Genomic DNA, 27,363 nt, shown 5'->3' with positions numbered 1-27,363 from the left:
CCTACTGAGCCAACCAGGTGACCCTAAATTACATTTTTTTGATAGTTGGTTGAGCCTGTGCCTCAAGGGATAGAATATTTGGGAATTCTTTTGTAGAGAAAGTCTAACAACTTGAAAACTCCACTGAAGTCCATAAAAGGTTAAACTACGGGTGAGAGAAGGTGTGACCAACCAATGATTTAGATCACTTTGAGGTGAAAAGATTTGTTAAATTTCATCCTGAGCAGGCTGTGGGAAGTAATCTGCTCCAGACATGTTATTCTGACATTTCCTGAACTGCTAAATAAATAGATCAGACTTCTACACAATAGATTACAATAAGGTCAGACAGTGATATCAGTAATTTTAGAATATTGTCTATAGCTCAGGGTGTTTTTTGATGACGGTGACATTGGATGCTGTTAGTAGGTGAAAAATGAATTCTGTAGATTCCTCTCTTCCGGATATTAAATCTTACAGGGCTGCCTAGTTCTGCCCAGGCAATTTAGAGAAGCCCTACATCTGGTGGGATGTTGATTTTTATAATTTTTATAATTACAAATGTTTTAATGGGTAACTTTTTTGGAGGTTTTTTGTTTCATTTTGTTTTGCTTAATGTACATGAATTTAAACTTTTGATGCTAAGGCATACATAGTAGATACAATGAGTATTTTGGTGTCCATCATTAGGGGTGTGAAGTTTGAGGGTGGGGTCACTTTACTAAGATGGACAGAGGGTGGGATTTTAGGAAATAAACCAGAAGTATGTTGTCATACATACTTTGTAGTATGTATGACAAAGATTTGGGGCAGTATACTGATTTTCACAAATATATGGGAAAGATCTGTTATGAGAAGAAACATATGTATGTATTTTTAAAATTATTTTACTTAAAAATTTTAATGTAAATTTTAGTGCATAATGAATAGCTTGTAACTTATTAAGATCTTGGTTGAAGCTTACATTTTGACTTTCTGAGTTATATATTTCTCCATTGGGGTTTTGATACGAATTTTTGTCAATCCTTTGTTTCTCCAGAAAACTAAATAATCTAATCTATTTATCTGAACAGATGTATGAAGCATCACAGAATCATTATATTGCCACCTTCATCTTACACTAGACTTGTTATTTACGGAAACAGTGGGTTTTGCTATTAACTAAATTTATCTTCATTTCTCTATGGTGTGAAGTGTGAATCTGTGTGGTCCCAAGTTTTGGCTCTGTCTGCTTAGCTAATTTTTTTTAATCGATGTCAGTCGTGAATACAGGCAACAAAATCACCCATAGAAGCATTTTTCCACCTTTCCGGTAGGAACGGTTACCCTGTGGAGACCGTTATGTTGCAGCAATAGATAGTAGACATCCAGCTTATAGATTAATAAATGGGTCTTTCACCAGGTTGCCAATTTTATGGGTATTTTCTATTTTAACTCTCTAATGAATGATGATGGAGCATACATATTCACATTCATCAAGATGACATAAATCTGAGAGGACTGGACAAAATACTACTCAGAAAGAATGTGCCAGTAAATATTCTTAGTCTGCACCAATGTGATTCCCATTACAAATAAGATACAGATATTGCCTTATGAGCAGTGAGTATCCTGCTTTGAAAGCAATTATCTGTTAACCTGGGAAAGCAGTTTTGTAACTAAAATATTTTTTAACAGTCAATTCTGATAGTTGAGCTCTTAAGTGAGAATTGTATGCCTCTTTTTTTTTTTTTTAAAGCCTTTAATGTTTCCTGGTGAATGGGTAAGACCAAAACCTCCGTGTTCGTTTTTATTCTTTTCTTTTAGTTTGAAATGGCTCTGTGGCCAAATTATACATCATAGAAGTTTTTGCAAGAGCTATTTTAAACACATGACACTCAAAAAAAGAACCTTGCTTTTGCCATTCTGGATGTCCAAGTAGTTTTTGTAATCCTGACAATGGTTCTGATTCTCAGTTCAAAAGGATATGGGAAATGTCTCTGCAGAGGATAAAAAAAAAAAAAAATATGGCTGTGCTGTTCCCTCAAATATCTGTATTCTTCAGTCATTTTAACTTCTTGTCTCCTGTGCCTGCTTATAATGCCAACCAATATTTCCATCTTTAGATGTTTTTTTCTTTTTCCTGTTAATAGCTGACTTAACCCCAGCTACAGTGTTTGCTGGCAAGTGAGGAAACATTTGTATCCCATTCTTGGAGTGGCCTTGGCATTCATGGTTGGTGTTCTTGATTACAAAAGCCTTCCAGTTTTGCAGACACTTACTTACCACTTATAAATGTGATGTAAATAGTGACATGATTAGTATCCTTGGGGAGAAAGACCCTAGATCCCTGGGGCATCCAAACACTCAGTACACTAGCTCCTGAATTCATTGGCGATCAAATTTCCAACCCTTTGACTCTTGTAGAAAATGAGTAAAATAGGATGTAGAAGTTAGAACACAAATCGTCCACTAAAGTTGTCCTAAGCTAGAATCCATACTATTTGACCAGATGACTTTTTTCATACAGGATTACACAGGCCTAGAGTTTCTTAGGACACATGTTAGAAAGCTTTCACTTTCTAATAGGCGCTCATCTGGAGAGGAAGTGTGGCATAATAATGTCTATGGTGCACTATTCATAGTATTTTTTAACCTATTAAAATAACCAGTATTCATAACGGAAGGTGCCTTTGTCCTGCCTAGTGCTGGAAGTCGATATTCATTTGTTTGTTTGGTTTTGGTTTTCATGTACTTAAACATACATGATTAATGAGATTGTAGTCATTATGCTGGATGTGAATTAGGTTTCCTTACTAATTTTTTTTTTTTTTTGTACAGAAAAGGCAGTGTTGACAGACTAAATCTTTCAGTTCTAATTATCAAAGTTTGTGTTATGTGACTCCAAAGTTAGGGAGGCAAACCTATAATACACTTGATTTGACTCTTTCCTCCACTGCGTGGCAGACATTGCTTATAGGTCACAGATCCCCCTAAACCAGGTCATGACCCTAACCTCGTTCTCAACACAGTACTCCAAATAGCCCTGCAGAGTTACTGCACCTTGCAGTGACCATTCCATCACCTAATACTTAAAATCTACATCAACAGTATGTCTCAAATGGCATATTCTCCATTAGAATTTTATGGATCATAATTAGAAATAATTAATATTTCCATATTCTAGTAATAATAATAATGGCAAAGGGATAATTTTCACCATGACAGAAATGACAAGAAGACTTATCAGTCTACAGAGAGAGGTCTTATAGGGACATCTGTTTGTTTCAGGAGAGACTCTAAATTTTGAGGGCCAGGATCCACTCTTACACCATCATCATCACTCTGCGATCCCATCTAAGGATTGCAGACAGCAAGCTCTGGACAGCTCTTTAACTGTGAACAGGAAACATTGGATAGTAAAGAACTGAAACCCGTTGCTCCAGAAAACTGTAAAGATCTCTTCCCTCTGATCCATTTTAATAAGGCTTTGGGATTTGGAAGCAAGAAATACATGGGTACCAGAATATAGGACTCAGAAATGTGCCCTTGAAGTTTAGAATAGAGCCAAAGTAGTGTTGGGGCTTTGGACTAATCGTGGAAGTCACTGGCTATAGAGAGACAGCTGGGAGGAATAGAAAGGCCATGAACTTTGAAGTAAGACTGACTTGGTCCAAATCATGCCTCCATTGTTTCCTAGCTCTGTGCCCTTGAACAAGTGATTTTAAGCTCTTTGAGCCTCAGCTTACTTACTGGGGCAGTGGTAGTATGTGATTACTAGCACCTAGGAAAATCAGCATGCAATACATATTCATCCTCCATACCATTTTACTTATTTTAGTGAGGAGAAGATTGCAGGATATAACTAGGAAGGAATTAAGGAAGAGAAGAATAAATCAAGGACAAATCAGACATTTCCCTCCATTTATTCTGGCTGTTCTCAGAGGTCACGCTCAATGGAAACTTGGCTCTCCATCCAGATACTGTTTATCTACAGATGCTATTTCTATGCTATCAGTTTTGGAATAACTGATTCCAGGGTTGGAATAAAATGGTTGGGTTTATCTTGAATGAGTAATTAAAAATGCCAAATGTTTGATATTAAGGGTGGTATATAAAGATATTTCTTTTGACTCTGAGATTATTCAGGCTGTGTTGTGTAAACTTACTAAGAAATGGAAGAAATTAAAAGGGCAGAGTGAGAGGGTGAGTTTTTCAAGAGATACTCTTGTTCTCATGCCATTCATTGGGATTTGGAGGGTGTATCATTTGCTTTAACCCAGCAATCCTAGTGCACAAATTTTCACAAAAGAACATAATTTGAAATTCCAAGAACAAACCAAAAGTAGAAAAGCAAGCCAGAGCAGCTCATCCCAGTTGAACTGAGCAGTCGCCTTATTTATAAGTTTACAACAAAACCCAAGATTGAATTCCTCACCTGAATCACTTCCTTATTGACTGAATCCATTTAGACTCCCCTCTAATTTAGCGGAGTATTTTTATTAAAGGCAGGCATACAAACATCAATTATCCAAGCTGCATCTAATTTCTTTCACCGTTTATTTTCCTTCGTTGGCTGCCAATGGATTAGAAGGCATGATTAGAATTCAGCAGGAAAATAAAAACAACAACAAAAAAGAGAAAAGCAGTTTAACAGAAACAGATGCTTAAACAAGAGCAACAACATTTGGAATTAAAGTAACTTGTGATTTAAAAAATGCCCTTATCTTGCCTAATATAAACATGCTTGCTTGATTTTTATCAGTCTTGCCTACTGTAACGAGACCACATTAGCATGCTGAATTAGAATAAGCAGAGGCAAAACCCACTGGTCGCACTGACTGTGCTTATTGTAGATATTACCATGTGTTTTAAATGCAGCCAGTACTTCAGCATTTGCAATCACCGTTACAAAATGGCTTGCTTATTGGTGAAGGCGATTTGTTCGCTTCCAGCCAATGTTAGAAAGAGAGTTAGCAAGAGAATGTTAACAAGAGAATAAAGAAAAGGCATTCAAGACATTTTATGGACTTGTGAAAGGTACAGACTTTGTTTCAGGGAAATGATATTAACGTTGGCATGGGCACATTTATTTAATCAGCTACTGCTACAGTGATGGCAAGAAAATGGTGAGCCAAAGGAAGAGGACTTACATTGTGAAAAGTTCTATCAAAGAGATTTCAAACGACGCAAAGGAGAGGTGGTGGTTGCAGTGGACTTGAGGCTAACCACGAATCAAATCATGTCTGTGTCAGAAGGTGACAAACTTTGGCCTACAGGGCAAATCCGACCCACTTGTTTTTGTAAATAAAGTTTTATTGGAACACAGCCACACTTACTCATTTATATATTGTCTGGGACAGCTTGCATGCTACAGTGGCAGAGTTGAGTAGTTGGGACACAGACTGATCTACAAAGCCTAAAATACTTACTGTCCCTTAAGGGAATAAGTTTGCCAGCCCCAACGTGTATGGTATGTGTCAGTGTTACCTGTTCCAGACAACCCTGCGTGTAGTGTGGTGAAACAGACCGTGGTTTGAACTTGTGACCTCTTAACAGCTAGGAGACCCTAAACTCTCTGAGCCTCAGTCAGCTCATAAAATGGAGGTCATTAAACCTATCACATAACTTAATATGGTTGCTGAATCAATGCTAATTCCCTTTCCACTGTCCCTGAATTCTGTGCAGGTGCCTTGAAACCAAAGGCTTCTCAGACTCCTTTTCATGATGTTTACTCTGTTAAGACTCTGCATGATTTGATCCCAACCGGGGGTGGTCCATCTCATTTCCCACCACTCAACTTCTCAGGCTCCGGGTACATGAGCCTCAGGTGGGGAAAATGGTTATCCCCACCTCATATACTACTCATTTGTTAAACATGTTAATACATGTAAAATAATTAGAATCCTGTCTACCATCTGCTAAATGCCTGGTAAACATTAGCTCTTGTTGTTTGTAATTATTATTAGTTTTGATTCTTATGGACACTTCTTCCAGAAAAGTATACATTCACATAGCATTTTATAATAGTTGCAAAGAACTCACAATTCCGCCGAAACTTGTACCCCTATCCTACACACACAGGCTACATGTTATCCTTTGTCATTATCTGCCTTTGAGACCAAATCCTAAAGGAGAGTTTGGTCACAGGACTTATCTAAAATTACCCCCAAAAACTGTAGCGTGTGTGTGAGTTGAGGAGATTGAAGTTCCCTCATTTCATCAGATCCTCAAAGAGATTATGTTGCCAAAAAAGGTTTTAGTCTGTGATTCTGTTGGTTTCTTTGTTTATTTGGGGTTGAAAGAAGCTTGATAAATACCAACGGCTATATCGCTTTTCTTCTTTTGAAGTTCATTCTTTACTTTTAATTGTGGACTCAAATATGCAGGCAGAGGGTATCTTGCAAAGCCAGACACACAGAGACATTTGAAAGCCCTGCATTTGGACCCCCTGACCACCTGCACAGCTGCCAGCAGCCGCCGCAGACCTCGCTGTGGGAGTAGCTGTCTGGGGGCCGGGGACCTGCGCTGTGCATCTGGCACCGTAACTGCCTCACTAGATGATCTTTACTTTTGTGAAACAGTAAATAGCAACCCTTGTAATTCTCACCTGAGAATTCGGAGAAGCCTGTTGGTGAAAGCACTTAGGAATCTTCCGGGAAAATCTCTTGATACTTAAATAGACCTAACCGCTGCCTTTTTTTTTTTTTTTTTTAGCTTTCTCTTTGCCAGGAAAACAAAACAAAAGACTACTTAAAGTTGCTATTGCTATTGTCATGGAACAATTAGTGGTTGTCATAACGAATGGACACGTGACGAACACGTGGAAAATGGGACATGCTTTATACATGCTAAATAATAACAGTGATGTCACAAGGCTTTCCTTTGCAGAGTGTCTTAATTTCATTCTCAGTTTGAGATTGCGGATTGCAGTAGTTAATTATAGAAATCGGTCCAGAGTGAAACTTTAAATGAGATTTCCATTAAAGTGCATGACTGCAGCAAATTGCTATATAGTGGAAGAGAATGGCATCATCTCTCGTGGACTGGGGTCTTCCACCACCCCTGGGGGTGATCTTGCTCGCTGTGCTGTATGGCAAGGCACGTCTTCTAAGCAGTCACCTTTCCCTGAGCTAAGCAGTCTGTGTACTTCTGTGTCTTGTCGTTCTTTTAAAAGTCCTGACTTGTTAGTATAGGTCAAACTCTTTGTCTTTCTTTGTTTCTCATTGCTTTCTTTCCCTTTCTCTCATTTTTACATTTTTTTTTAACATTTATTCATTTTGAGAGACAGAGAGAGATAATGTGATCAGGGGAGGGGCACAGAGAAGGGGAGACGCAGAATCTGAAGCGGAATCCAGGCTCTGAGCTGTCAGCACAGAGCCTGATGCAGGGCTTGAACTCATAAACCATGAGATCATGACCTGAGCTGAAGTCGGACGCCCAACTGACTGAGCCACCCGGGCGCCCCTCCTTTTTTACATTCCTGATCTTTCTCTCTCTCTCCTCCACCCCTCTCACGTGGGCTATACTTCTCATCTCAACATTCATTACTTTCATGAAAGGCTGCTTTCAGACACCTTGCCTTCACCGAGCTCTGGAAAGAGAAGGAATAAGCAAAAAGAACCAAGTACTCACCCTGGACCTCTGGCACCTGCAACTCCATCCCCATTTAATCTGTAGGTCCCGAACGAACTAAGTGGGGTGTTTGCTCTGCCTTCGTCATGGCTGCTCCCTTTCACCTGAGTTCCTACTCTTTCCTTTTCTTTGCTGACTGTAACAAAAAAGAGGTTTCTCAGAAAGCCTCTTGAGAAGCAGCAGTCTGCATCACTGGCTTTGCCTTCCCCTCACCTTAGCTCTGCAAGGGGTCTATTAACTGTGGATTGTAATCACCAGGTTACTTACTGGTCTGGCTCTCAAACTAGTCTCTGAATTCCTTGAGGACAGGGAACATAACCTTATTCATGTCCACATCCTAAGCACTTAACTCTGTACCCAGTATAAGGATGATGGTCATGAAGCATCTATTGAAGTTAATTCATTCACTCTTGAAACCACCATTTATTTGATGATTATGCTACGACATGGATTGTGCTAGCTGCTGATGGAAAAAACCCATGGCCCCGGTTGTAGAGGAGCACAAAGGTGACCCTTCTTTGCTAGGAGTGCAGTTGCAGGATGAGAGGTGAATAAACTACAGTAGAGAACAATAGTCCATTTCTCAGTGAGTGGAACAAGGGTGATTAATCATTCCTCCACTGTTGGAAAAGAGGGCATTTTCCTGGGGTCTGTACCGGTCCACATGGTTGGCTTACTTTTAGCTACAAGTTGTTAAATGAAGAGTATGTATTTTTAAAGTGTATCTATTTGTAATACCAGATGCTCACTAAACACTGTGAGATATTGACACGCCAATCCAGAGCTCACATTGACACTCCCTGCAGGGCATGCACCTCCTCAATAGCACTGAGACAGGAGGTCATGGGTATCTTTTCTTGCTCCCCACCTCCTACCTATTTAGGCGAATTCACATAAGTTTGTTGTGTGCGATATAACTACTCTGTAAAGATGAGTGAAACTGATCAATTCACCCTAACCTAATGAGGCAGGAGAAGTTCACCTAGAACTTTTTGACCTCTGAATTCATCCTTAAAGAACGTATAGGTTGAAATGTGGCAGAGGTCTACAGGTGCCAACGTGTGCTTTACCAGAAAAGCCTAGTTTTCCTTACACAAACCTGAGTGAGCCTCAGCAGTTACTAAGTTTCTCTCTTGGACCCCGTGGAGTCATTATTGCTCTTGAGTGTTTTTTATTTCATTGTTTTGGCAAGTTCCTCTCCATCCCACAGCTATTTGGAAACTACTTCTGTACGAAGCCTCAGTGCTAACAGCATTTAATAGCTGTCATTAGAAAGCAGGCTTCTGCTTACCAGTCAGCCTGCTGTGAATGTTAATGGGAGATTTCTGTTTGGGGAGTGGCCCCAACCTCTAATTGGTTTGAAAAAATATTGGTCATTTATTTTATTCATAAGACGTTACCTTTTGATTGGACTTCCGTAAGTTTGCGTTTCCATTATATTCTAATTCAGCATAGCTGTAGTGTACTGAACGAGGCTTTCTTATTTCTTACATGCTATCTAGGTAACCTGTCCATTTTCATCATGGCTTGTTGCAAATAAATGCATATATAAGTATCCTTTGAGTACTTTGCAGGCATGTACTAAGTGGTTTACGTGTATTACCTCATTTAGGCCTTCCAACAACCTTACAGACAAGGTACTGTTAGTCCCATTTTTTAGAGCAGGAAACTGTGTTCGGGACAGGTATATACCGCTTGCAAGATTCAAGTTCAGAGATTTGACATGCATGAAGAATCAGCAGGCAAGCTAGAGAGCTGACTTCGAGCCTCACCACTGCTGCATGTGAGCTGTGTAACCTTGTGAATTCTCTGTGGAGCTTTATCAGCTACAGAGGGCTCACCCTCACTTTACTCACCGAATAGGGTTTGGGCAAGAATAAAAATTTTAAATGAGGGTTCATGTAACGGGCACTTTCTAAAACAGTGAAGTGCTGAACAAATACCAGGCAGTCTTTCCCGATATGTTTTGTGTAGTAAATTTAGCATATTTAGATGACAGGATTTGAAAATGGCATGCATCACACATATATATGCTTTAGTGTACCCTAATTTAATTGTGATGACATTGTTGGAATTTTGATGCCTCCAGTGTGATGAATAGCCTTTTTCTCTGGGTGTTATCAATTAGTCTAGGTAATGAATTCTCTTCATTATCTTGTTCTTCATGTTAATTATACAGGATTTTCTTAAACCTATTTATCAAGTCAGGATAAGTCTATTTTTTTTTTTTTTTTGCCCGCATGCCTTTGAATATGGAATGTGTACAAACAGGTTAACATAATCAGTTTAAATTTACATTTCTGAAAAATTCCAGTTACTGGTTTGACTTTCCTCCGATTCTTACTTGTGGTATGAGCTTGTATCTCATTCTTCTGGGGCTCTTTTTTTTTTTTAAATGAAAAAGGTTGTTATCTGAGATAATTAAACTATCTCTGGTTTTTGAGACTGTACCTTTAGCATATCAAAGAGGTATTAAGGAAGCATGGAAAAGCTTGAATCTTACCTGCTAGTACAAAACAACAAATAATTGGCTCTTAGTTTTGAAATATCCCATAAGGTACCATGACAGATAAAAATTTGAGTATAAATCATGGAGGGAAAAGAAATAAGTGCATGAGATTTTAAATGACCCTACTCATCCGGAAACAGTTCTAGACAACAACACAAGAAAACCAGAAGAGAGTATATAATAAATGTGTGGGGATTGATTTCATTTTGAGTTCAGAGAAGTGAGTGATAGAAGAATAGGGGTTCATATGGTAATGGTGTGTCTTGACCTTTACTAATTCAGTACTAAATTTTGACTTTCTTAACATCTTGTGGGCCTTCTGTCTTATAGTTTATAACCTGTGTTAAAACAACAACAGCAAGGAGTCTTAATGCTAATGTCAGCTAGCACTGTTTTGACGGGCACCTTCCTGTTTTTGATTTCAGGTGGAAGCCATCCTTGTCAATATTTTTGGTGGGATCGTCAACTGTGCCATTATTGCCAACGGCATCACCAAAGCCTGTCGGGAGCTGGAACTCAAGGTGCCCTTGGTGGTCCGGCTGGAAGGTGAGTTACAGTCGATTTCCACAGCGCCCGTACCCCTTCTCCAAGACTGGGTGACCAGCGTGTTTTGCACTCACAATCTTCCTAGGACAATGTGAAGAAACCCTGGATTAAATAAGGTGAAACAGATGCTGTACAGCAGTGCTTCTCCGAGTCTCTATCAGGGTAGCAAGGACTGCAAGTCTCCAAGAATGGCATACGTTATGATTCTCTAGATTTTCCATACTCATTCCAGTGGGGAGCCGTTTTATTTTGAATCCTTTCATGAGAGGAGTGCTTTGGGAAAAAACACACTGAGAAAGGCTGCTCCCAGAATCATTCATCCTGGGGGAGCACTGCTTGTTGAGCCTTTTGGTCTCAGGACTCCTTTACTTGTTAAAATCGAGGACCCTAAAGAGCACAAGGTTTATTCTGGGTTAGAACTGTTGGTATTAACTAATTAACTAATTAAATTATTGAATTAACAAATTAATTTGGTAAGAGGTAAAACTAATTGGAACTTTTTAAACACTTCTTTTTAAACATTTTTTTGTGTTCTGTTATTTTGTGTATAAATATAGATGCTATATATTTTATAAAAAATATCTTTTAAAATTTTTAGTGAGAATGGCAGGACTGTTTTACTTTTTACAAATCCCTTTAGCATCTGGCTTACTATTGGCTCCTGCATAGTAGCTGTTGCAATATGTTGTTTTGGTTGAAGTGCCTGAAAAAATGTGACTTCTTAGAGATGTTTATTTGGAAAATGGGGGGGTTTCCTAATAACCATTTCATATAATTGTGAATTTTCTTCATTGGTATGACACTAAAGTTAATAGGTAGTAGTTTCTTTTTAAAGATTAGTTTTAGGCGAAACTTGACACTATTTCAGTGGGCTTTTGATACTCTTATATTAAAATCCATTGATCTGTCTTGCACATTAGATGCATTTTATACATGTATATCCTGCACTGTTCGGTATGAAAAATATTAGATTATGTAGATCTTCCAAAGTTTGGCACATTTCAACATACACTATCAAAAAGTTCACATTTGTTCATATCACAGCATCCTCATTGGAAAGACGTCTAAATATTGGCATGTTGTCAAGAGTGGTAGATGCAACTTTTCCAGAAATCTAATTTTCACTTTAAAGCATAAATTTTATCATCAGCCACACAACGGTCAGTTGCTTTCCTCAAAGTGATAGCCTCACTTCACTCATAGTTGAGAAAATTTCCACCACATCATGAAGTCAGGATGACCATAGTGTGTCCGTCATTCTTCCAAGAAAATAGAATATTCCATGGAAAATCAGGTGGTTTCGCTTGCTACTCAGCTTGCAGCTGCACAAACGCATTGTTTCAGAAGAGCCACCAGAGTTCAGGATGCCCCAGACTTGCTCTCTGTGCGTTTGCCGTTTGGTCACAGAGTATTCAAGAGACCTGTGCTCAAGACTTGATATTTAATAAAATTAATATTCTTGAAAAGGGCACCTGGGTGGCTCAGTTGGTTGAGCATGCAACTCTTGATTTCAGCTCAGGTCATGATCCCCATGTCGTGGGATCAAGCCCCGTATCAGGCTCCAGGCTAAGATTCCCTCTCTCCCACCCTCTGCCCCTCTACCCTGCTGGTGCTCTTCCTCTCCCTTTCCCTCTCTCTCTCTCTCTCTAAAAAAACATAAGTTAATATTCTTTTACTGTTCACCAAGGACACTCTTACCTGAAAGTGGCAACTTTTTATTACAAGTATGTGGTGGTGAAAACAGTGACTGTCAGTACAGCTTGGTTCCAGGACTCTGATTCCACAGTAATGTGCTGCTAGTTTCACCCTCCCTCGTTTTGCTTCATCAGTGCAAATCCCAACAGAGTATCGTTGTTGTTGTTGTTGTTGTTGTGGAATAGTTTTACATCAGGAACTTCCCCAAGGTTCTGTGGACCACACTTTGAAAACCGCTGTAGGAGAGAAGCAAAAGAAGGACTTTAATGTGAGAACTACGCAGAAGGTCCAACCAGCTGATCAGCATATTCAGATTACAGTGATCCAGCTGCCTTCTGGGTAAATTTCTGCGGTACTATTCTTGAGACAGCTCCTTTTCCTCAACTTCGGAGCTGGTGCCGTAATTCCCTAGAGACCTCCTTCCCTTCAAGATAAAGTCCTGGGAGTTTTTGACCCTGTTCTGTATCCCTGTCCTTTGAGGTCAAGATTCCAGAAGAGCTGCAGCTTGGGTTTTGTTTGTTTGTTTGTTTTTTCTGTTTACTTCTTTCTGTTTCTTTTTTCTCTCGCTCTCTGCCACTCTCCTTTCACCCTGAGCCTCTCTGCCGCACAAGTGTAGATCTGTACCATATGGACTTGAAAGAAGTATGATTCCCCCCCCCCCAAAAAAAAAAAAAATGGAAATAGCTGGAGTGCCAGTTGGCAGAGTTTAATATGGACATTAAAACATATGAGTGAATTACATCTTCTTAAAAATGTAAATGTGACATAATTGACCCCTATAAAAGTAATTTCAATAAAAGGAAAATTAGTGGCAAGGCTGCAGTGAAAAGAAAATTGACCAAGAAGTTAGTGGGTGCGTCAGTGTCGGTATAATTCTGGTTAAAATGTTGATGTCACACTGTTTTCAGGGTTCGAGTGACCACTGACCCTCAGCTTCTAAAAGTTAGCTCTCCTTGTGTTTTTAAAGGGAAGCAAGTCTCTACAAGCAGATTAGACTCATGTCTGTTCCTTGGAAATGACTAGAAATGAGTGTATACTAGGGCGGGCTCATTCTTTCTAGTGATGCTCACCATGCCTGTGTGGTCAGCAGAGGCCCCTAATTATTAGTCACGAGTACATTCATAGAAATGAAGGTTACTCCACTTTACTGTTTACTTTTTTTCTGAAGGAGCCCTTCTTTTATTTTCACCCTGCACTATTGTTCCAGAAGTATTAAATGATCCCCATCCTTTAACATATCCTTATTGTGTGTATCTGATTAATACACATGCTAAAATATGAAAAGTACCACTTCCAGCATTTTCTCCCCAATAGTCTTTGTTGGCTGTTATCAGACGTCTATCTGAGCTCCTAGGAAGAAGCTGGAAGTTTCTGTTTGTTAGACAATCAGATGTGCATCTTTTAAGTTATGGTGCTTCCAAAATATATGCTCGTGTTTTTTTAATTAATTAATAAATACTATGTGCAGGTCATTGCGCTTTAGACATTAGGATGTATAGAAGTGTAAAAAAACTCTGTCAGTTACTAGATAAGCAAAAATACAACAAAGAGAAAAAAGAAAAAATTAACAGTACAGATAATATATACAAAATGTTAACAGGTGTTTGCCCCAATAGACTCTGCTTCTATCTTAGTAGCAGTAGCTATTGGGGCATCCCAGAGAGCCATCAGCTTGGCCAGTGGAATCTTTGCAAATACTGATACCTTGCAACGCCCACGGTATCATGGAGAATCGTATGTGATGATTCAAGGTGAACTCAAAAAGCATACTGTCCCCCAAATTTACATAGGCTAAAAATATCCATGGTGACCTTCTTTGTGACTACTCTTCTTCACTGTGATGCCCCCTATCCCATAATAAGCATCGAGGGCCTTTTATCAAGAGAGAAAAGCAGGCAAGATTTTGACATTTCTGGAGTCCTAGCTGGTGTTCTTTTCTTCCTCTTGTAGGAATTAGTCTCTCGTGTGAAAAATGCCTCTCACGCTCAACATGGTTTGTACCAAGGACAGCGATATTTTACCATATGTGATTTCTTGAAAACCAGCAACCCCACACCAAGAGCAAACCTGTCCCCAAATTGTGTTCGTCCTACATAATAAATAAGAGAAAGATGAAGAATTCTACTTTAACCAAGCTCTCCTCACTATTCATAGATAACAAAATGCAGAATATTGGTGATGGTTTTACCCATAAAGTCCCCATAAAAAAGAACTATAAATAAAAACCAAACCAGTTCTCTTTATGTGAAAGGAATGTAGACTTCTGTAAAATATGTGTCCGTTAAGCTGAGTGCCTGTGTATCTCAGCCCACTTTCTTTGGCATACTCCTTTCTTTAAGCTTACTCAACATTGACTACTATAATTATAGCACATTTAGAGATGTGAGTCAGCAGAGAAATATCATAAAAGCAGACTTTCCAAGTTGAGCATAAGTTGAAATAAGATTTGAATCCCTGGAAAGGAAGGGGGAGGGAATTTGGTAAAGGATCAGGAGCAACTCATCAGATCTGTTCCATACTTGGCAGCTGCTACTGGGACCATAATAGTGGTAAAACCTGCAGCCTAGGACCTGGATAGATCAGGAGGCTGTCCTGGAGAGAGGAATGGCTTTGCAGCAATATGTCATGGCTAAAAAAACAAAGTGGGGTGGGGCGCCAGGGTGGCTCCGTTGATCAAGTGTCCGACTTCCGCTCATGTCATGATCTCACAGTTCATGAGTTTGAGCCCCACGTCAGGCTCTGTGCTAACAACTCAGAGCCTGGAGCCTCCTTCAGATTCTGTGTATCCCTCTCTCTCTGCCCCTTCCCCGCTCATGCTCTCTCTCTCTCTCTCTCTTTCTCTCTCTCTCTTAAAAATAAATAAACATTAAAAAAAAAGTGGAAAAATCATGTCAATAGCTAGAGTCTACAACATTAGGTAGTATCTAAAACCCAAGCAGGATTGTCACATAGAGGTAAAAGTAGAGTAGACAATGGCAGAGATAGAAGTGGAACTGAGGGGGTGCCTGGGTGACTTAGTTGGTTAGGTGTCTGACTCTTGATCTCAGCTTGGGTCTTGATCTCAGGGGCATAAATTCAAGACCCACTCTGGGTTCTATGCTGGGCAAGGAGCCTACTTGAAAGGAAGGAAGGAAGGAAGGAAGGAAGGAAGGAAGGAAGGAAGGAAGGAAAAGAGAGAAAGAGAGAGAGAGAGAAAGGAAGGAAGGAAGGAAGGAAGGAAGGAAAGGGAGGGAGAGAGGGAGGGAGGGAGGGAGGAAGGAAGGAAGGAAGGAAGGAAGGAAGGAAGGAAGGAAGGAAGGAAAAGTGAAATGAGAGGGGATAAAAAGGAAACTTGGGTTTTAAATAGTGACTGAGAATGGTGGCAACCATGGAGGCATGGTTGACCGACCTGGGAAAGTCCGAAGTGGAAACCAGTGAGAACGGAGGCAGATGTGGCACAGGGGTATTGTCATCCTTGGTTGAGATGACCCTGTACAGTGTCAGATGGAGCACGTTTCGAGGTAGACATGAAGGAATACGGGGAATGACCCAAGGAGAAATGTCATAGAAAAATGGGCAAGTCAACCCATGTTGAAGTCCTCCAGTAAACCACGCTCAGATCTGGCTGCATGAGAAATTGGTCTCCTGCAGGGGCACCTGGGTGACTCAGTTAAGCGTCTGACTTCAGCTCAGGTCATGATCTCACACTTCGTGAGTTTGAGCCCCGCGTCAGTCTCTCCTGACAGCTCAGAGCCTGGAGCCTGCTTTGGATTCTGTGTCTCCATTTCTCTCTGCCCCTTCTCTGCCTGTGCTCTCTCTCTTGCTCTCTCTCAAAAATAAATAAACATTGGAGGATCCTGGGAAGATGGCGGCGTAGGAGGATGCTGGGCTCACTGCGCGTCCTGCTGATCACTTAGATTCCACCTACACCTGCCTAAATAACCCAGAAAACCGCCAGAAGACTAGCAGAATGGAGTCTCCGGAGCCAAGCGCAGACGAGAAGCCCACGGAAGAGGGTAGGAAGGGCGGCGAGGCGGTGCGCGCTCCACGGACTGGCGGGAGGGAGCCGGGGCGGAGGGGCGGCCCGCCAGCCAAGCAGAGCCCCTGAGTCTGCCTTGCAAAAGCGGAGGGGCCGGACGGAGTGTGTTCCGACAGCAAGAGGGACTTGACATCTGGAAGGTTATAAGCTAACAGCTCTACTCAGAGAACAGGAGGACTGGAAGACAACGGGAGGGAGAGTTGTTGAGCGCCGGACGACAGAGCTCAGCTTGGCGGGGAACAAAGGCGCTCGCCAGCGCCATCTCCCTCGCCCAACCCCCAGCCAAAATCCCAAAGGGAACCAGTTCCTGCCAGGGAACTTGCTCGCTCCAAGCAAACACCCAACGCTGTGCCTCTGCGGATCCATCCCCCTGGCGGGTCTGACTCCCTCCCGGTGCCACAGGGCCCCTCCCGAAGCAGATCTCGGAAGGAAAAGCGAGCTGAGCCTGCCCCTCCCGCCCCTGTGCACTTTGCCGATCCACCCAGCTAATACGCCAGATCCCCAGCACCACAAGCCTGGCAGTGTGCAAGTAGCCCAGAAGGGCCACACCACCCCACAGTGAATCCCGCCCCTAGGAGAGGGGAAGAGAAGGCACACGCCAGTCTGACTGTGGCCTCAGCGGTGGGCTGGAGGCAGACATCAGGTATGACTGTGGCCCCGCCCGCCAATGCAAGTTATTCAAGACAGCACAGGGGAAGTGCCCCGCAGTCCCACACCACTCCAGGGACTATCCAAAATGACGAAACGGAAGAATTCCCCTCAGAAAAACGTCCAGGAAATAACAACAGCTAACGAACTGATCAAAAATGACTTAAACAATATACCAGAAAGTGAATTTAGAATAATAGTCATAAAATTAATCGCTGGGCTTGAAAACAGTATAAAGGACAGCAGAGAATGTCTTGCTACAGAGATCAAGGGACTAAGGAACAGCCAGGAGGAGCTAAAAAATGCTATCAATGAGCTGCAAAATAAAATGGACACAACTATGGCTCGGATTGAAGAGGCAGAGGAGAGAATAGGTGAACTAGAAGATAAAATTATGGAAAAAGAAGAAGCTGAGAAAAAGAGAGATTAAAAAATCCAGGAGTATGAGGGAAAATTAGAGAACTAAGTGATACACTAAAGAGAAATAATATACGCATAATTGGTATTCCAGAGGAGGAAGAGAGAGGGAAAGGTGCTGAAGGTGTACTTGAAGAAATAATAGCTGAGAACTTCCCGGATCTGGGGAAGGAAAAAGGCATTGAAATCCAAGAGGCACAGAGAACTCCCTTCAGACGTAACTTGAATCGATCTTCTGCACGACATATCAGTGAAACTGGCAAAATACAAGGATAAAGAGAAAATTCTGAAAGCAGCTAGAGATAAACGTGCTCTAACATATAAAGGGAGAACTATAAGACTCGTGACCGATCTCTCTACTGAAACTTGGCAGGCCAGAAAGGAATGGCAGGAGATCTTCAATGTGATGAACAGAAAAAAATATGCAGCCGAGAATCCTTTATCCAGCAAGTCTGTCATTTAGAATAGAAGGAGAGATAAAGGTCTTCCCAAAGAAACAAAAACTGAAGGAATTCATCACCACTAAACCAGCCCGGCAAGAGATCCTAAGGGGGATCCTGTGAGACAAAGTACCAGAGACATCGCTATAAGCATGAAACCTACGGACATCACAATGACTCTAAACCCATATCTTTCTATAATAACACTGAATGTAAATGGATTAAATGCGCCAACCAAAAGACATAGGGTATCAGAATGGATAAAAAAACAAGACCCATCTATTTGCTGTCTACAAGAGACTCATTTTAGACCTGAGGGCACCTTCAGATTGAGAGTGAGGGGATGGAGAACTATTTATCATGCCACTGGAAGCCAAAAGAAAGCTGGAGTAGCCATACTTATATCAGACAAACTAGACTTTAAATTAAAGGCTGTAACAAGAGATGAAGAAGGGCATTATATAACAATCACAAGGTCTATCCGTCAGGAATAGCTAACAATTATAAATGTCTATGCGCCGAATACAGGAGCCCCCAAATATATAAAACAATTACTCACAACATAAGCAACCTTATTGATAAGAATGTGGTAATTGCAGGGGACTTTAACACTCCACTTACAGAAATGGATAGATCATCTAGACATATGGTCAATAAAGAAACAAGGGCCCTGAATGATACATTGGATCAGATGGACTTGACAGATATATCTAGAACTCTGCATCCCAAAGCAACAGAATATACTTTCTTCTCGAGTGCACATGGTACATTCTCCAAGATAGATCACATACTGGGTCACAAAACAGCCCTTCATAAATATACAAGAATTGAAATCATACCATGCATACTTTCAGACCACAATGCTATGAAGCTTGAAATCAACCACAGGAAAAAGTCTGGAAAACCTCCAAAAGCATGGAGGTTAAAGAACACCCTACTAAAGAATGAATGGGTCAACCAGGCAATTAGAGAAGAAATTAAAAAATATATGGAAACAAATGAAAATGAAAATACAACAATCCAAATGCTTTGGGACGCAGCAAAGGCAGTCCTGAGAGGAAAATACATTGCAATCCAGGCCTATCTCAAGAAACAAGAAAAATCCCAAATACAAAATCTAACAGCACACCTAAAGGAAATAGAAGCAGAACAGCAAAGACAACCTAAATACAGCAGAAGAAGAGAAATAATAAAGATCAGAGCAGAAATAAACAATATAGAATCTAAAAAAACTGTAGAGCAGATCAATGAAACCAAGAGTTCTTTTTTTGAAAAAATAAACAAAATTGATAAACCTCTAGCCAGGCTTCTCAAAAAGAAAAGGGAGATGACCCAAATAGGTAAAATCATGAATGAAAATGGAATTATTACAACCAATCCCTCAGAGATACAAGCAATTATCAGGGAATACTATGAAAAATTATATGCCAACAAACTGGACAACCTGGAAGAAATGGACAAATTCCTAAACACCCACACACTTCCAAAACTCAATCAGGAGGAAATAGAAAGCTTGAACAGACCCATAACCAGCGAAGAAATTGAATCAGTCATCAAAAATCTCCCAACAAATTAGAGTCCAGGACCAGATGGCTTCCCAGGGGAGTTCTACCAGACGTTTAAAGCAGAGATAATACCTATCCTTCTCAAGCTATTCCAAGAAATAGAAAGGGAAGGAAAACTTCCAGACTCATTCTATGAAGCCAATATTACTTTGATTCCTAAACCAGAGAGAGACCCAGTAAAAAAAGAGAACTACAGGCCAATATCCCTGATGAATATGGATGCAAAAATCCTCAATAAGATACTAGCAAATCGAATTCAACAGCATATAAAAAGAATTATTCACCATGATCAAGTGGGATTCATTCCTGGGATGCAGGGCTGGTTCAACATTCACAAATTAATCAACGTGAAACATCACATTAATAAAAGAAAAGATAAGAACCATATGATCCTGTCAATCGATGCAGAAAAGGCCTTTGACAAAATTCAGCAACCTTTCTTAATAAAAACTCCCGAAAAAGTCAGAATAGAAGGAACATACTTAACATCATAAAAGCCATTTATGAAAAGCCCGCAGCTAACATCATCCTCAATCGGGAAAAACTGAGAGCTTTTTCCCTGAGATCAGGAATACGACAGGGATGTCCACTCTCACCGCTGTTGTTTTAACATAGTGTTGGAAGTTCTAGCATCAGCAATCAGACAACAAAAGGAAATCAAAGGCATCAAAATTGGCAAAGATGAAGTTAATGTTTCACTTTTTGCAGATGACATGATATTATACATGGAAAATCTGATAGACTCCACCAGAAGTCTGCTAGAACTGATACATGAATTTAGCTAAGTTGCAGGATACAAAATCAATGTACAGAAATCAGTTGCATTCTTATACACTAATAATGAAGCAACAGAAAGACAAATAAAGAAACTGATCCCATTCACAATTGCACCAAGAAGCATAAAATACCTAGGAATAAACCTAACCAAAGATGTAAAAGATCTGTATGCTGAAAACTATAGAAAGCTTATGAAGGAAATTGAAGAAGATAAAAAGAAATGGAAAAACATTCTGTGCTCATGGATTGGAAGAATAAATACTGTCAAAATGTCAATAATACCCAAAGCTATCTACACATTCAGTGTAATCCCAATCAAAATTGCACCAGCATTCATCTCGAAACTAGAACAAGCAATCTTAAAATTCGTATGGATCCACAAAAGGCCCCGAATAGCCAAAGTAATTTTGAAGTAGAAGACCAAAGCAGGAGGCATCACAATCCCAGCCTTTAGCCTCTACTACAAAGCTGTTATCATCAAGACAGCATGGTATTGGCACAAAAACAGACACATAGACCAATGGAATAGAATAGAAACCCCATAACTAGACCCACAAACGTATGGCCAACTCATCTTTGACAAAGCAGGAAAGAATATCCAATGGAAAAGAGACAGTCTCTTTAACAAATGGTGCTGGGAGAACTGGACAGGAACATGCAGAAGATTGAAACTAGACCACTTTCTCACAGCATTCACAAAAATAAACTCAAAATGGATAAAGGACCTGAATGTGAGACAGGAAACCATCAAAACCCTAGAGGAGAAAGCAGGAAAAGACCTCTCTGACCTCAGCTGTAGCAATCTCTTACTTGACACATCCCCAAAGGCAAGGGAATTAAAAGCAAAAATGAACTACTGGGACCTTATGAAGATAAAAAGCTTCTGCACAGCAAAGGAAACAACAAAACTAAAAGGCAACCAATGGAATGGGAAAAGATATTTGCAAATGACATATCAGACAAAGGGCTAGTATCCAAAATCTATAAAGAGCTCACCAAACTCCACACCCGAAAAACAAATTACCCAGTGAAGAAATGGGCAGAAAACATGAATAGACACTTCTCTAAAGAAGACATCCGGATGGCCAACAGGCACATGAAAAGATGCTCAACGTCGCTCCTCATCAGGGAAGTACACATCAAAACCACACTCAGATATCACCTCACGCCAGTCAGAGTGGCCAAAATGAACAAATCAGGAGACGATAGATGCTGGAGAGGATGTGGAGAAACGGGAACCCTCTTGCACTGTTGGTGGGAATGCAAATTGGTGCAGCCGCTCTGGAAAGCAGTGTGGAGGTTCCTCAGAAAATTAAAAATAGACCTACCCTATGACCCAGCAATAGCACTGCTAGGAATTTACCCAAGGGATACAGGAGTACTGATGCATAAGGGCACTTGTACCCCAATGTTTATAGCAGCACTCTCAACAATAGCCAAATTATGGAAAGAGCCTAAATGTCCATCAACTGATGAATGGATAAAAAAATTGTGGTTTATATACACAATGGAATACTACGTGGCAATGAGAAAGAATGAAATATGGCCCTTTGTAGCAACGTGGATGGAACTGGAGAGTGTTATGCTAAGTGAAATAAGCCATACAGAGAAAGGCAGATACCATATGGTTTCACTCTTATGTGGATCCTGAGAAACTTAACAGAAACCCATGGGGGAGGGGAAGGAAAAAAAAAAAGGTTATAGTGGAAGAGAGCCAAAGCATAAGAGACTCTTAACAACAGAACAAACTGAGGGTTGATGGGGGGTGGGAGGGAGGGGAGGGTGGGTGATGGGTATTGAGGAGGGCACCTTTTGGGATGAGCACTGGGTGTTGTATGGAAAACAATTTGAGAATAAACTTCATCTATTGAAAAATAAATAAATAAACATGAAAGAAAGAGAGAGAGAGAGAGAGAAAGAAAGAAAAAGAAAGAAAGAAAGAAAGAAAGAAAGAAAGAAAGAAATTGGTCTCCTACAGTACAGCCAAGTTAAAAGGAAAAACCAACCCAAACAAAACTCTCCTATTACAGAAAGTCTTGCTTACAGAAAACTTGCTTCCAAGAGGAAACAGTGGCTAACTCTGGGACCTTTTGAGGAATTTCTCTTATACTTAATATAAATTTTCCATTAGCTTTCTCTAGGTTGGAACCCAAAATCTGTTCCTCCCACAAATCTCTGCGTTCGGTTATATTTTACCCAACCTTAGACTATGATACGGATCCTTCTTTTTTTCTTAATTAAGCAGCTCTTCATCTGTCCTGACACAGCAAGCAAGATAAAGTGGTACGAAGAGGCAGGAACATTGTGGAGAATTTTAGTGTAGTTGCTATTTAACTTGATATCACACTATACTTTTATTTTAACTGATGAATTTTTTAATTGTATTTATTCGTGTTAATACTCCGATTGGTTCACATTCCCCGAATGCACACCATCATGTAGCTAGTCAAAGGGAGATGGGAAAAGATGTCCGTCATCCCAGCATCTGTGATAAAACTTAGCGACCCATAAAAAACTAAGTGTGGTAGAAAAATTTTACTGGAGTCTGAATTGCAATAATAAATAATTACTATTGCTAACATTTGTTAACTTGCTAAGTTTCAGATACTCTGACATATAGCTATATAGTCTAAATAAATGTCAGATTTTTAATGACCAAGATAACAGGCATTTCAAAAGCCGATGGCAGATTTTATTATAAGTGTCTACTTCTTGTAAATAAAGAAGGTAGTCTGTCTTAGTTGTTATGTGGCCATTTGGAAGATCCAAGATCCTTGCCATAATTCTCACTGATTTATGACCCACGTTTTCAAGACTCTATTGCCACACACAATGTAATAGAAATGTCTTGATGAGGAAAGTTTTAATCAAATCAGTCTTGATTTAGTGGGATTTTGTGGACAAATCTTTGTTCTCAGCTGTGTAATAAGTACAAGTTGTTTTACCAGTGGATAAGGAAAAGATTACTCACCTCTTTGAAAATGGTAACTTCATAATTACATATATTTACTTGCCTTATTGCAACAGAACTCACCAGCTGAGACACAGGATTATTTTTATTTAAAAGACTCCCTGGTAAATCAGACAATCACATTTTGATGGGGGAATTTAGTTTTTTTACACAGTTGTTTCTGGCATAAATAAAGGACAAATAACCTGACGTGTTTATTTTTTTTTTGTCTCTGAAATATATATATACTTGGCACAAAAGTTAACTAGATGGTTAATTTAGCCCAAACCATGATACTATTGAGAAAAATGTACAGACATTTATTAACAGCTTTGTATGTCCAATGTGCAAAGGTGTTTTAGCCTAAGCTTTGGGTTTTGTACAGGTAGTTTTACTATTCTAGATCAGGGCTTTCCCGTATCTTTATAGAGAATTTTTTTTTAATTTCATTTTTTTGATATTGTCCCATTTAAATCTGCAGCAAACTTCTATACCTCAGATAAGCTGAAGAGGAATATGCTTTTCTCTCAGGTGCTCATTGTGATTCCATGTTAGGCTATAAATAATAATGAGCCTAGATAATTGATAGATTGGATCCTGTTTCTTAGTCAAATCGTTCAGTTTGATTTTTCCGTACAATACAGAAAGGTTTGTTTCGGCAACATAAACATTCTGCTTCTCTTTTGACAAATATCTTTCAAAACAACAGTCCCTTGTGGTTCCCTTGCTTGTTCTTATCAATCTCTCTAATATTCCCTAGACTCCTTTTATAGATGTTGAGAACATAAATGTCTCCAAGCCCACAACTTCGTATCCCGTTTTCTTTTACTTTCTTGACCAAGGCTCCGGCAGCTCTTCTCTGTGGACACTGCCTTATTCTTGCTCTCTGAAATACTGACACATTGGAGCCACAGCCAGGGCAGTGCACCTGTAGTATCCTTCTTAGCAAAGACACCGTAAAATTGCCATATGATGCTATAGTCTGCTCAAGGGGCAAAGAAGCCTCGAGTATGAAAGCGTTCAGGGGCAGCCATACAGCTTTCAGCTGCGTCCACACACTTGGCAGCCGTCCATTCTGCCAGTCTTCCATTATGCTAAGATGTGAGACCAAGAGAGGAGGCCAGTAATTATTCCTTTGACTCCCATCATAAAAGGCAGCGTTGGCAGACTGACTGTGGCCGACTAGCTGGGAAGACTTTTCATTCAGGCTATTTGAGCCCTAGGTTTGCTGCTGACCCCCAGAGTCATCAGAGAATAAGGGAGCCCTGGTCGAGGGACGGCATGATCCTGGGCGGAGGGAACGTGGATGCCCAGCAGGGCCAAGGGGCTGATGCTGTGCCAGTTAACATCCCACGACCTCTTAGCACATTTCCCAGCATGTGCTCTCTACCGAGTTTTCATCTTCTCTCCTGTTCTCACTCTCTGTTCCCTTGCAAGGCCAGGTGGACCTGTTCCCCACCTCCACCCCCAGCCTCTCCAAGCACACCTTCCCTCCACTTCTCAGTTTGTTCTGTGGTCTTTGGAGATGTGGCTCCAGGAGGAGGGGTCAGATGTTCTCTGTGAGTGCTCATCTCGTTTCCTTTCTGGGTTCCGTTCTCCTTGTTCTTCCTGTCCCCATTCTCCTGGTCCGTGTTTTCTGCACACCTTTCTCCTCACCTTGCTTTCTGCCTCACTAGTGCCCATTCACCCCTCCTCGTCCCCTCCCTTCCTTCACTGTCCGTGGATGTACCCTTCCTGGGACTGAGTTCACTTGCTGTCAGTGTCTGTCACCTCTCCCCGCTTCGGTCACCAGCACCATCTTCCTGAGTATCCTCCCTAGTATTGATTCATCATCACCAGGTTAAACCAGAGGACATGGTGGAGACCATCCTGCTCTGTCATCAAGGCTTAAATCCTCTCATTGTCTAAATCGATAAACATTTCTGAATGCTTCAACCTTGCCACACTTGAACATTACACCAAGTCTCACAGGATATAACCTAAAGTATTAGGGTAGCTAAAGCCTTTTTAGAGCAAATATTTTAAGTTTCCAGACATACATTAATCAACTATACTTGGTCTTTTGAATTTTCATCTTACCCCTAGATGGTTCATGTGAGTTACTGAAATTTTTACCATGTTGGACATCTGCACAAGAGAAAGCCACTCATTGACCCTGAGGAAAGTAGGCATCCAACCCGTCCATGTTGCTGGGTCTTTGAGGTGATCCTTCCTTCTCTGGGGACCCTGGTGAGAAATACAGTGATGCAGTAAGAGACTGGTGAAGAAGGTGAAGGATGAACCGTATCGTGTGCCGACAGTGAGCGTTCTTACTCTGAGTCACAGACGCGCCTAGTTACAAGCACCACAGACCCTGAGGGGCAGTGTGGGCTCCCTGAGAGAGCACAGTCCAAAGGACAGGCAAAGGAAGGGGCTGGGCTACATATACCAACTTTCTTCTCTCAAAAATCCCGGGTTGGGGTGCCTGGGTGGCTCAGTCAGTTGGGCGTCCAACTTCGGCTCAGGTCATGATCTCGTGGTCCATGAGTTCGAGCCCCGCGTCGGGCTCTGTGCTGACAGCTCAGAGCCTGGAGCCTGTTTCAGATTCTGTGTCTCCCTCTCTCTCTGACCTTCCCCCATTCATGCTCTGTCTCTCTCTGTCTCAAAAATGAATAAACGTTAAAAAATTTTTTTTAAAAAAAAATAAAAATCCCAGGCAGAGAGGTTTCTCCACTGCCAGTGCAGTGTCATTGGTGGTCAAAGATGAGCCCAGGAGCATCATGCTGTGTGTGGAAGGAAACACCCCCTAACGCACATCCAGGTGATTAGTCTGCCCTGGACACGGGCTGCCGATGCCTTTTGGTCAGGTGCCCACCTCAGTCTAGGCAGTGGTCCTTGCTTCATAAGCAGGGGCCTCACGTTGTTCCCATGGGACACTTGTAATCAGGAGGGATTTTAGAGCATGACAGGTCTGGGGACTGACACATCCTAAGTTCTGCACATCACGACACCACCTTCTGCTTTGTGGGTGTCTTCTGAGTGATCAGTCAGTTCGTATCTCCGTGCCTCAGTTTCTTTATATAACACTTTAAAGTCACATTTGTTCAGCCACCGAAGAGGGAGAAAACACATTGCTCAGGAAGGGGACACACTGGTAGATTCTGTCTGTCCTACTTAAAGGCAACAGATGTGTCCTGTGACTGAGACTCTCCCAGAGGGTGCCACCTTGAGGCTGTCCTGAGGCAGAGCCATCTAGGAGGAAGGACTGCCCAAGAATGGGTTGGAACAGGCAGGACAAATAAATAGCTTTCATCTCATGCCACCTTCTATTTATTGGCAGTGGCTGCCCACAGTGCTGGGCCGAGAAAGATGCTGAGACTGTATCCCAGGTCAGCGGAAAAGAGCCCTGTGGTCATCGTCTTCTGCAGTTTGTGGGAAAGGAGAGTAGGGGCACTCGAGCCAACTATCAGCCACTGTTGATTCAAAGAGAGCAAGAGTAGGTAGAATTTTCTGTCCTGGAAATACAGCGGCTTGCTGCATCAGAAGTGGGAAGCAAGAACCGCAAGCTGGAGAAGTACAAGATGAGGCCGGGTTCTTGTCCTCCACAGCCACAGCCCCAGAAATTTGGATTGTATGGAGCAAAGGTCTGCAGACGTTTAATGTCAGTGGCCAAACTTGAGGCTTTGTGGGCCGTGTATTCCCTATTGCAGTAACTCACCTCTCCCGTTGTAGCACAGAAACAGCGTAGACAGTATAGCAATGGGGATGACTGTGCCACGGTAAATCTTTGTTCCAAAGACAGTGGGACATAATTTGCAGCCTGTTGTAGAGAAGAGACCAGTGGCAAGGCCTGGAATTCTGGAAACTCCCCACGGTACCTGAGTCTAAAGCCTCCTCCGTCCTCAGCTCTGAAAGGGTTTTTAAAAGTCAAGAAAAATGTGGTGATACTAAGCTCTGAGAACCTAACAGCTCAAGGAACAGATCAGCAGTGAGATCCACTTGGCCATTCCCCCCACATAAGTACAGAATCACAGACAGTGATGCCATGATGTCACTTCTCAGGCAGCATGGGAGCTCCAGGGTCAGGATCACAGACAAAAGTCCCACACTGCCAAAATTACCTTTGAAAATTCCTGAAATCATGCCTAAGTTAGAATATACATGAATTGAAAGCCATGCGGTAGACTCCAGGAAGGCAAATCTTTCTAAGTCTGTGTCGATGTTTT

The 27,363-nt window shown here is 41.2% G+C and overlaps 1 protein-coding gene and 1 long non-coding RNA gene across 7 annotated transcripts in view; one reads left to right on the top strand and one right to left on the bottom strand.

Moving 5' to 3' along the window:
• SUCLG2 (succinate-CoA ligase GDP-forming subunit beta) overlaps positions 1 to 27,363 on the top strand; it is a 389,660-nt gene that overhangs the window by 236,135 nt on the left and 126,162 nt on the right. For 4 of the 5 annotated variants that reach the window (XR_006214899.1, XM_042979378.1, XM_042979379.1 and 1 more), the window contains exon 12: positions 10,528 to 10,648. Coding sequence is in view for 4 of the 5 variants with exons in the window: in XM_042979378.1 (XP_042835312.1) it covers positions 10,528 to 10,648 (121 nt within the window). In the remaining variant the exon portion in view is untranslated. Of the gene's footprint in view, positions 1 to 10,527; positions 10,649 to 14,293; positions 15,031 to 27,363 lie in introns of those variants that run through there. The other variant, XM_042979377.1, reaches the window with a different exon arrangement.
• On the bottom strand, positions 4,198 to 14,285 carry LOC122236700. Of its 2 annotated transcripts, XR_006214901.1 has the most exons (4): positions 14,048 to 14,285; positions 12,347 to 12,579; positions 7,594 to 7,729; positions 4,198 to 4,534 (listed from the first exon to the last, which is right to left on the bottom strand). It is a non-coding gene; the product is annotated as an uncharacterized LOC122236700 (long non-coding RNA). The 2 variants fall into 2 exon arrangements; XR_006214900.1 differs by lacking the exon at positions 14,048 to 14,285 and having other exon boundaries at positions 12,347 to 12,814.

This window comes from Panthera tigris, chromosome A2, assembly GCF_018350195.1.
Source record: "Panthera tigris isolate Pti1 chromosome A2, P.tigris_Pti1_mat1.1, whole genome shotgun sequence".
In the NCBI taxonomy this organism is placed as follows: domain Eukaryota; kingdom Metazoa; phylum Chordata; class Mammalia; order Carnivora; family Felidae; genus Panthera; species Panthera tigris.
The sequence above is the reverse complement of the archived record's forward strand: the minus strand, read 5'-3'. Positions and strand labels throughout refer to the sequence as shown.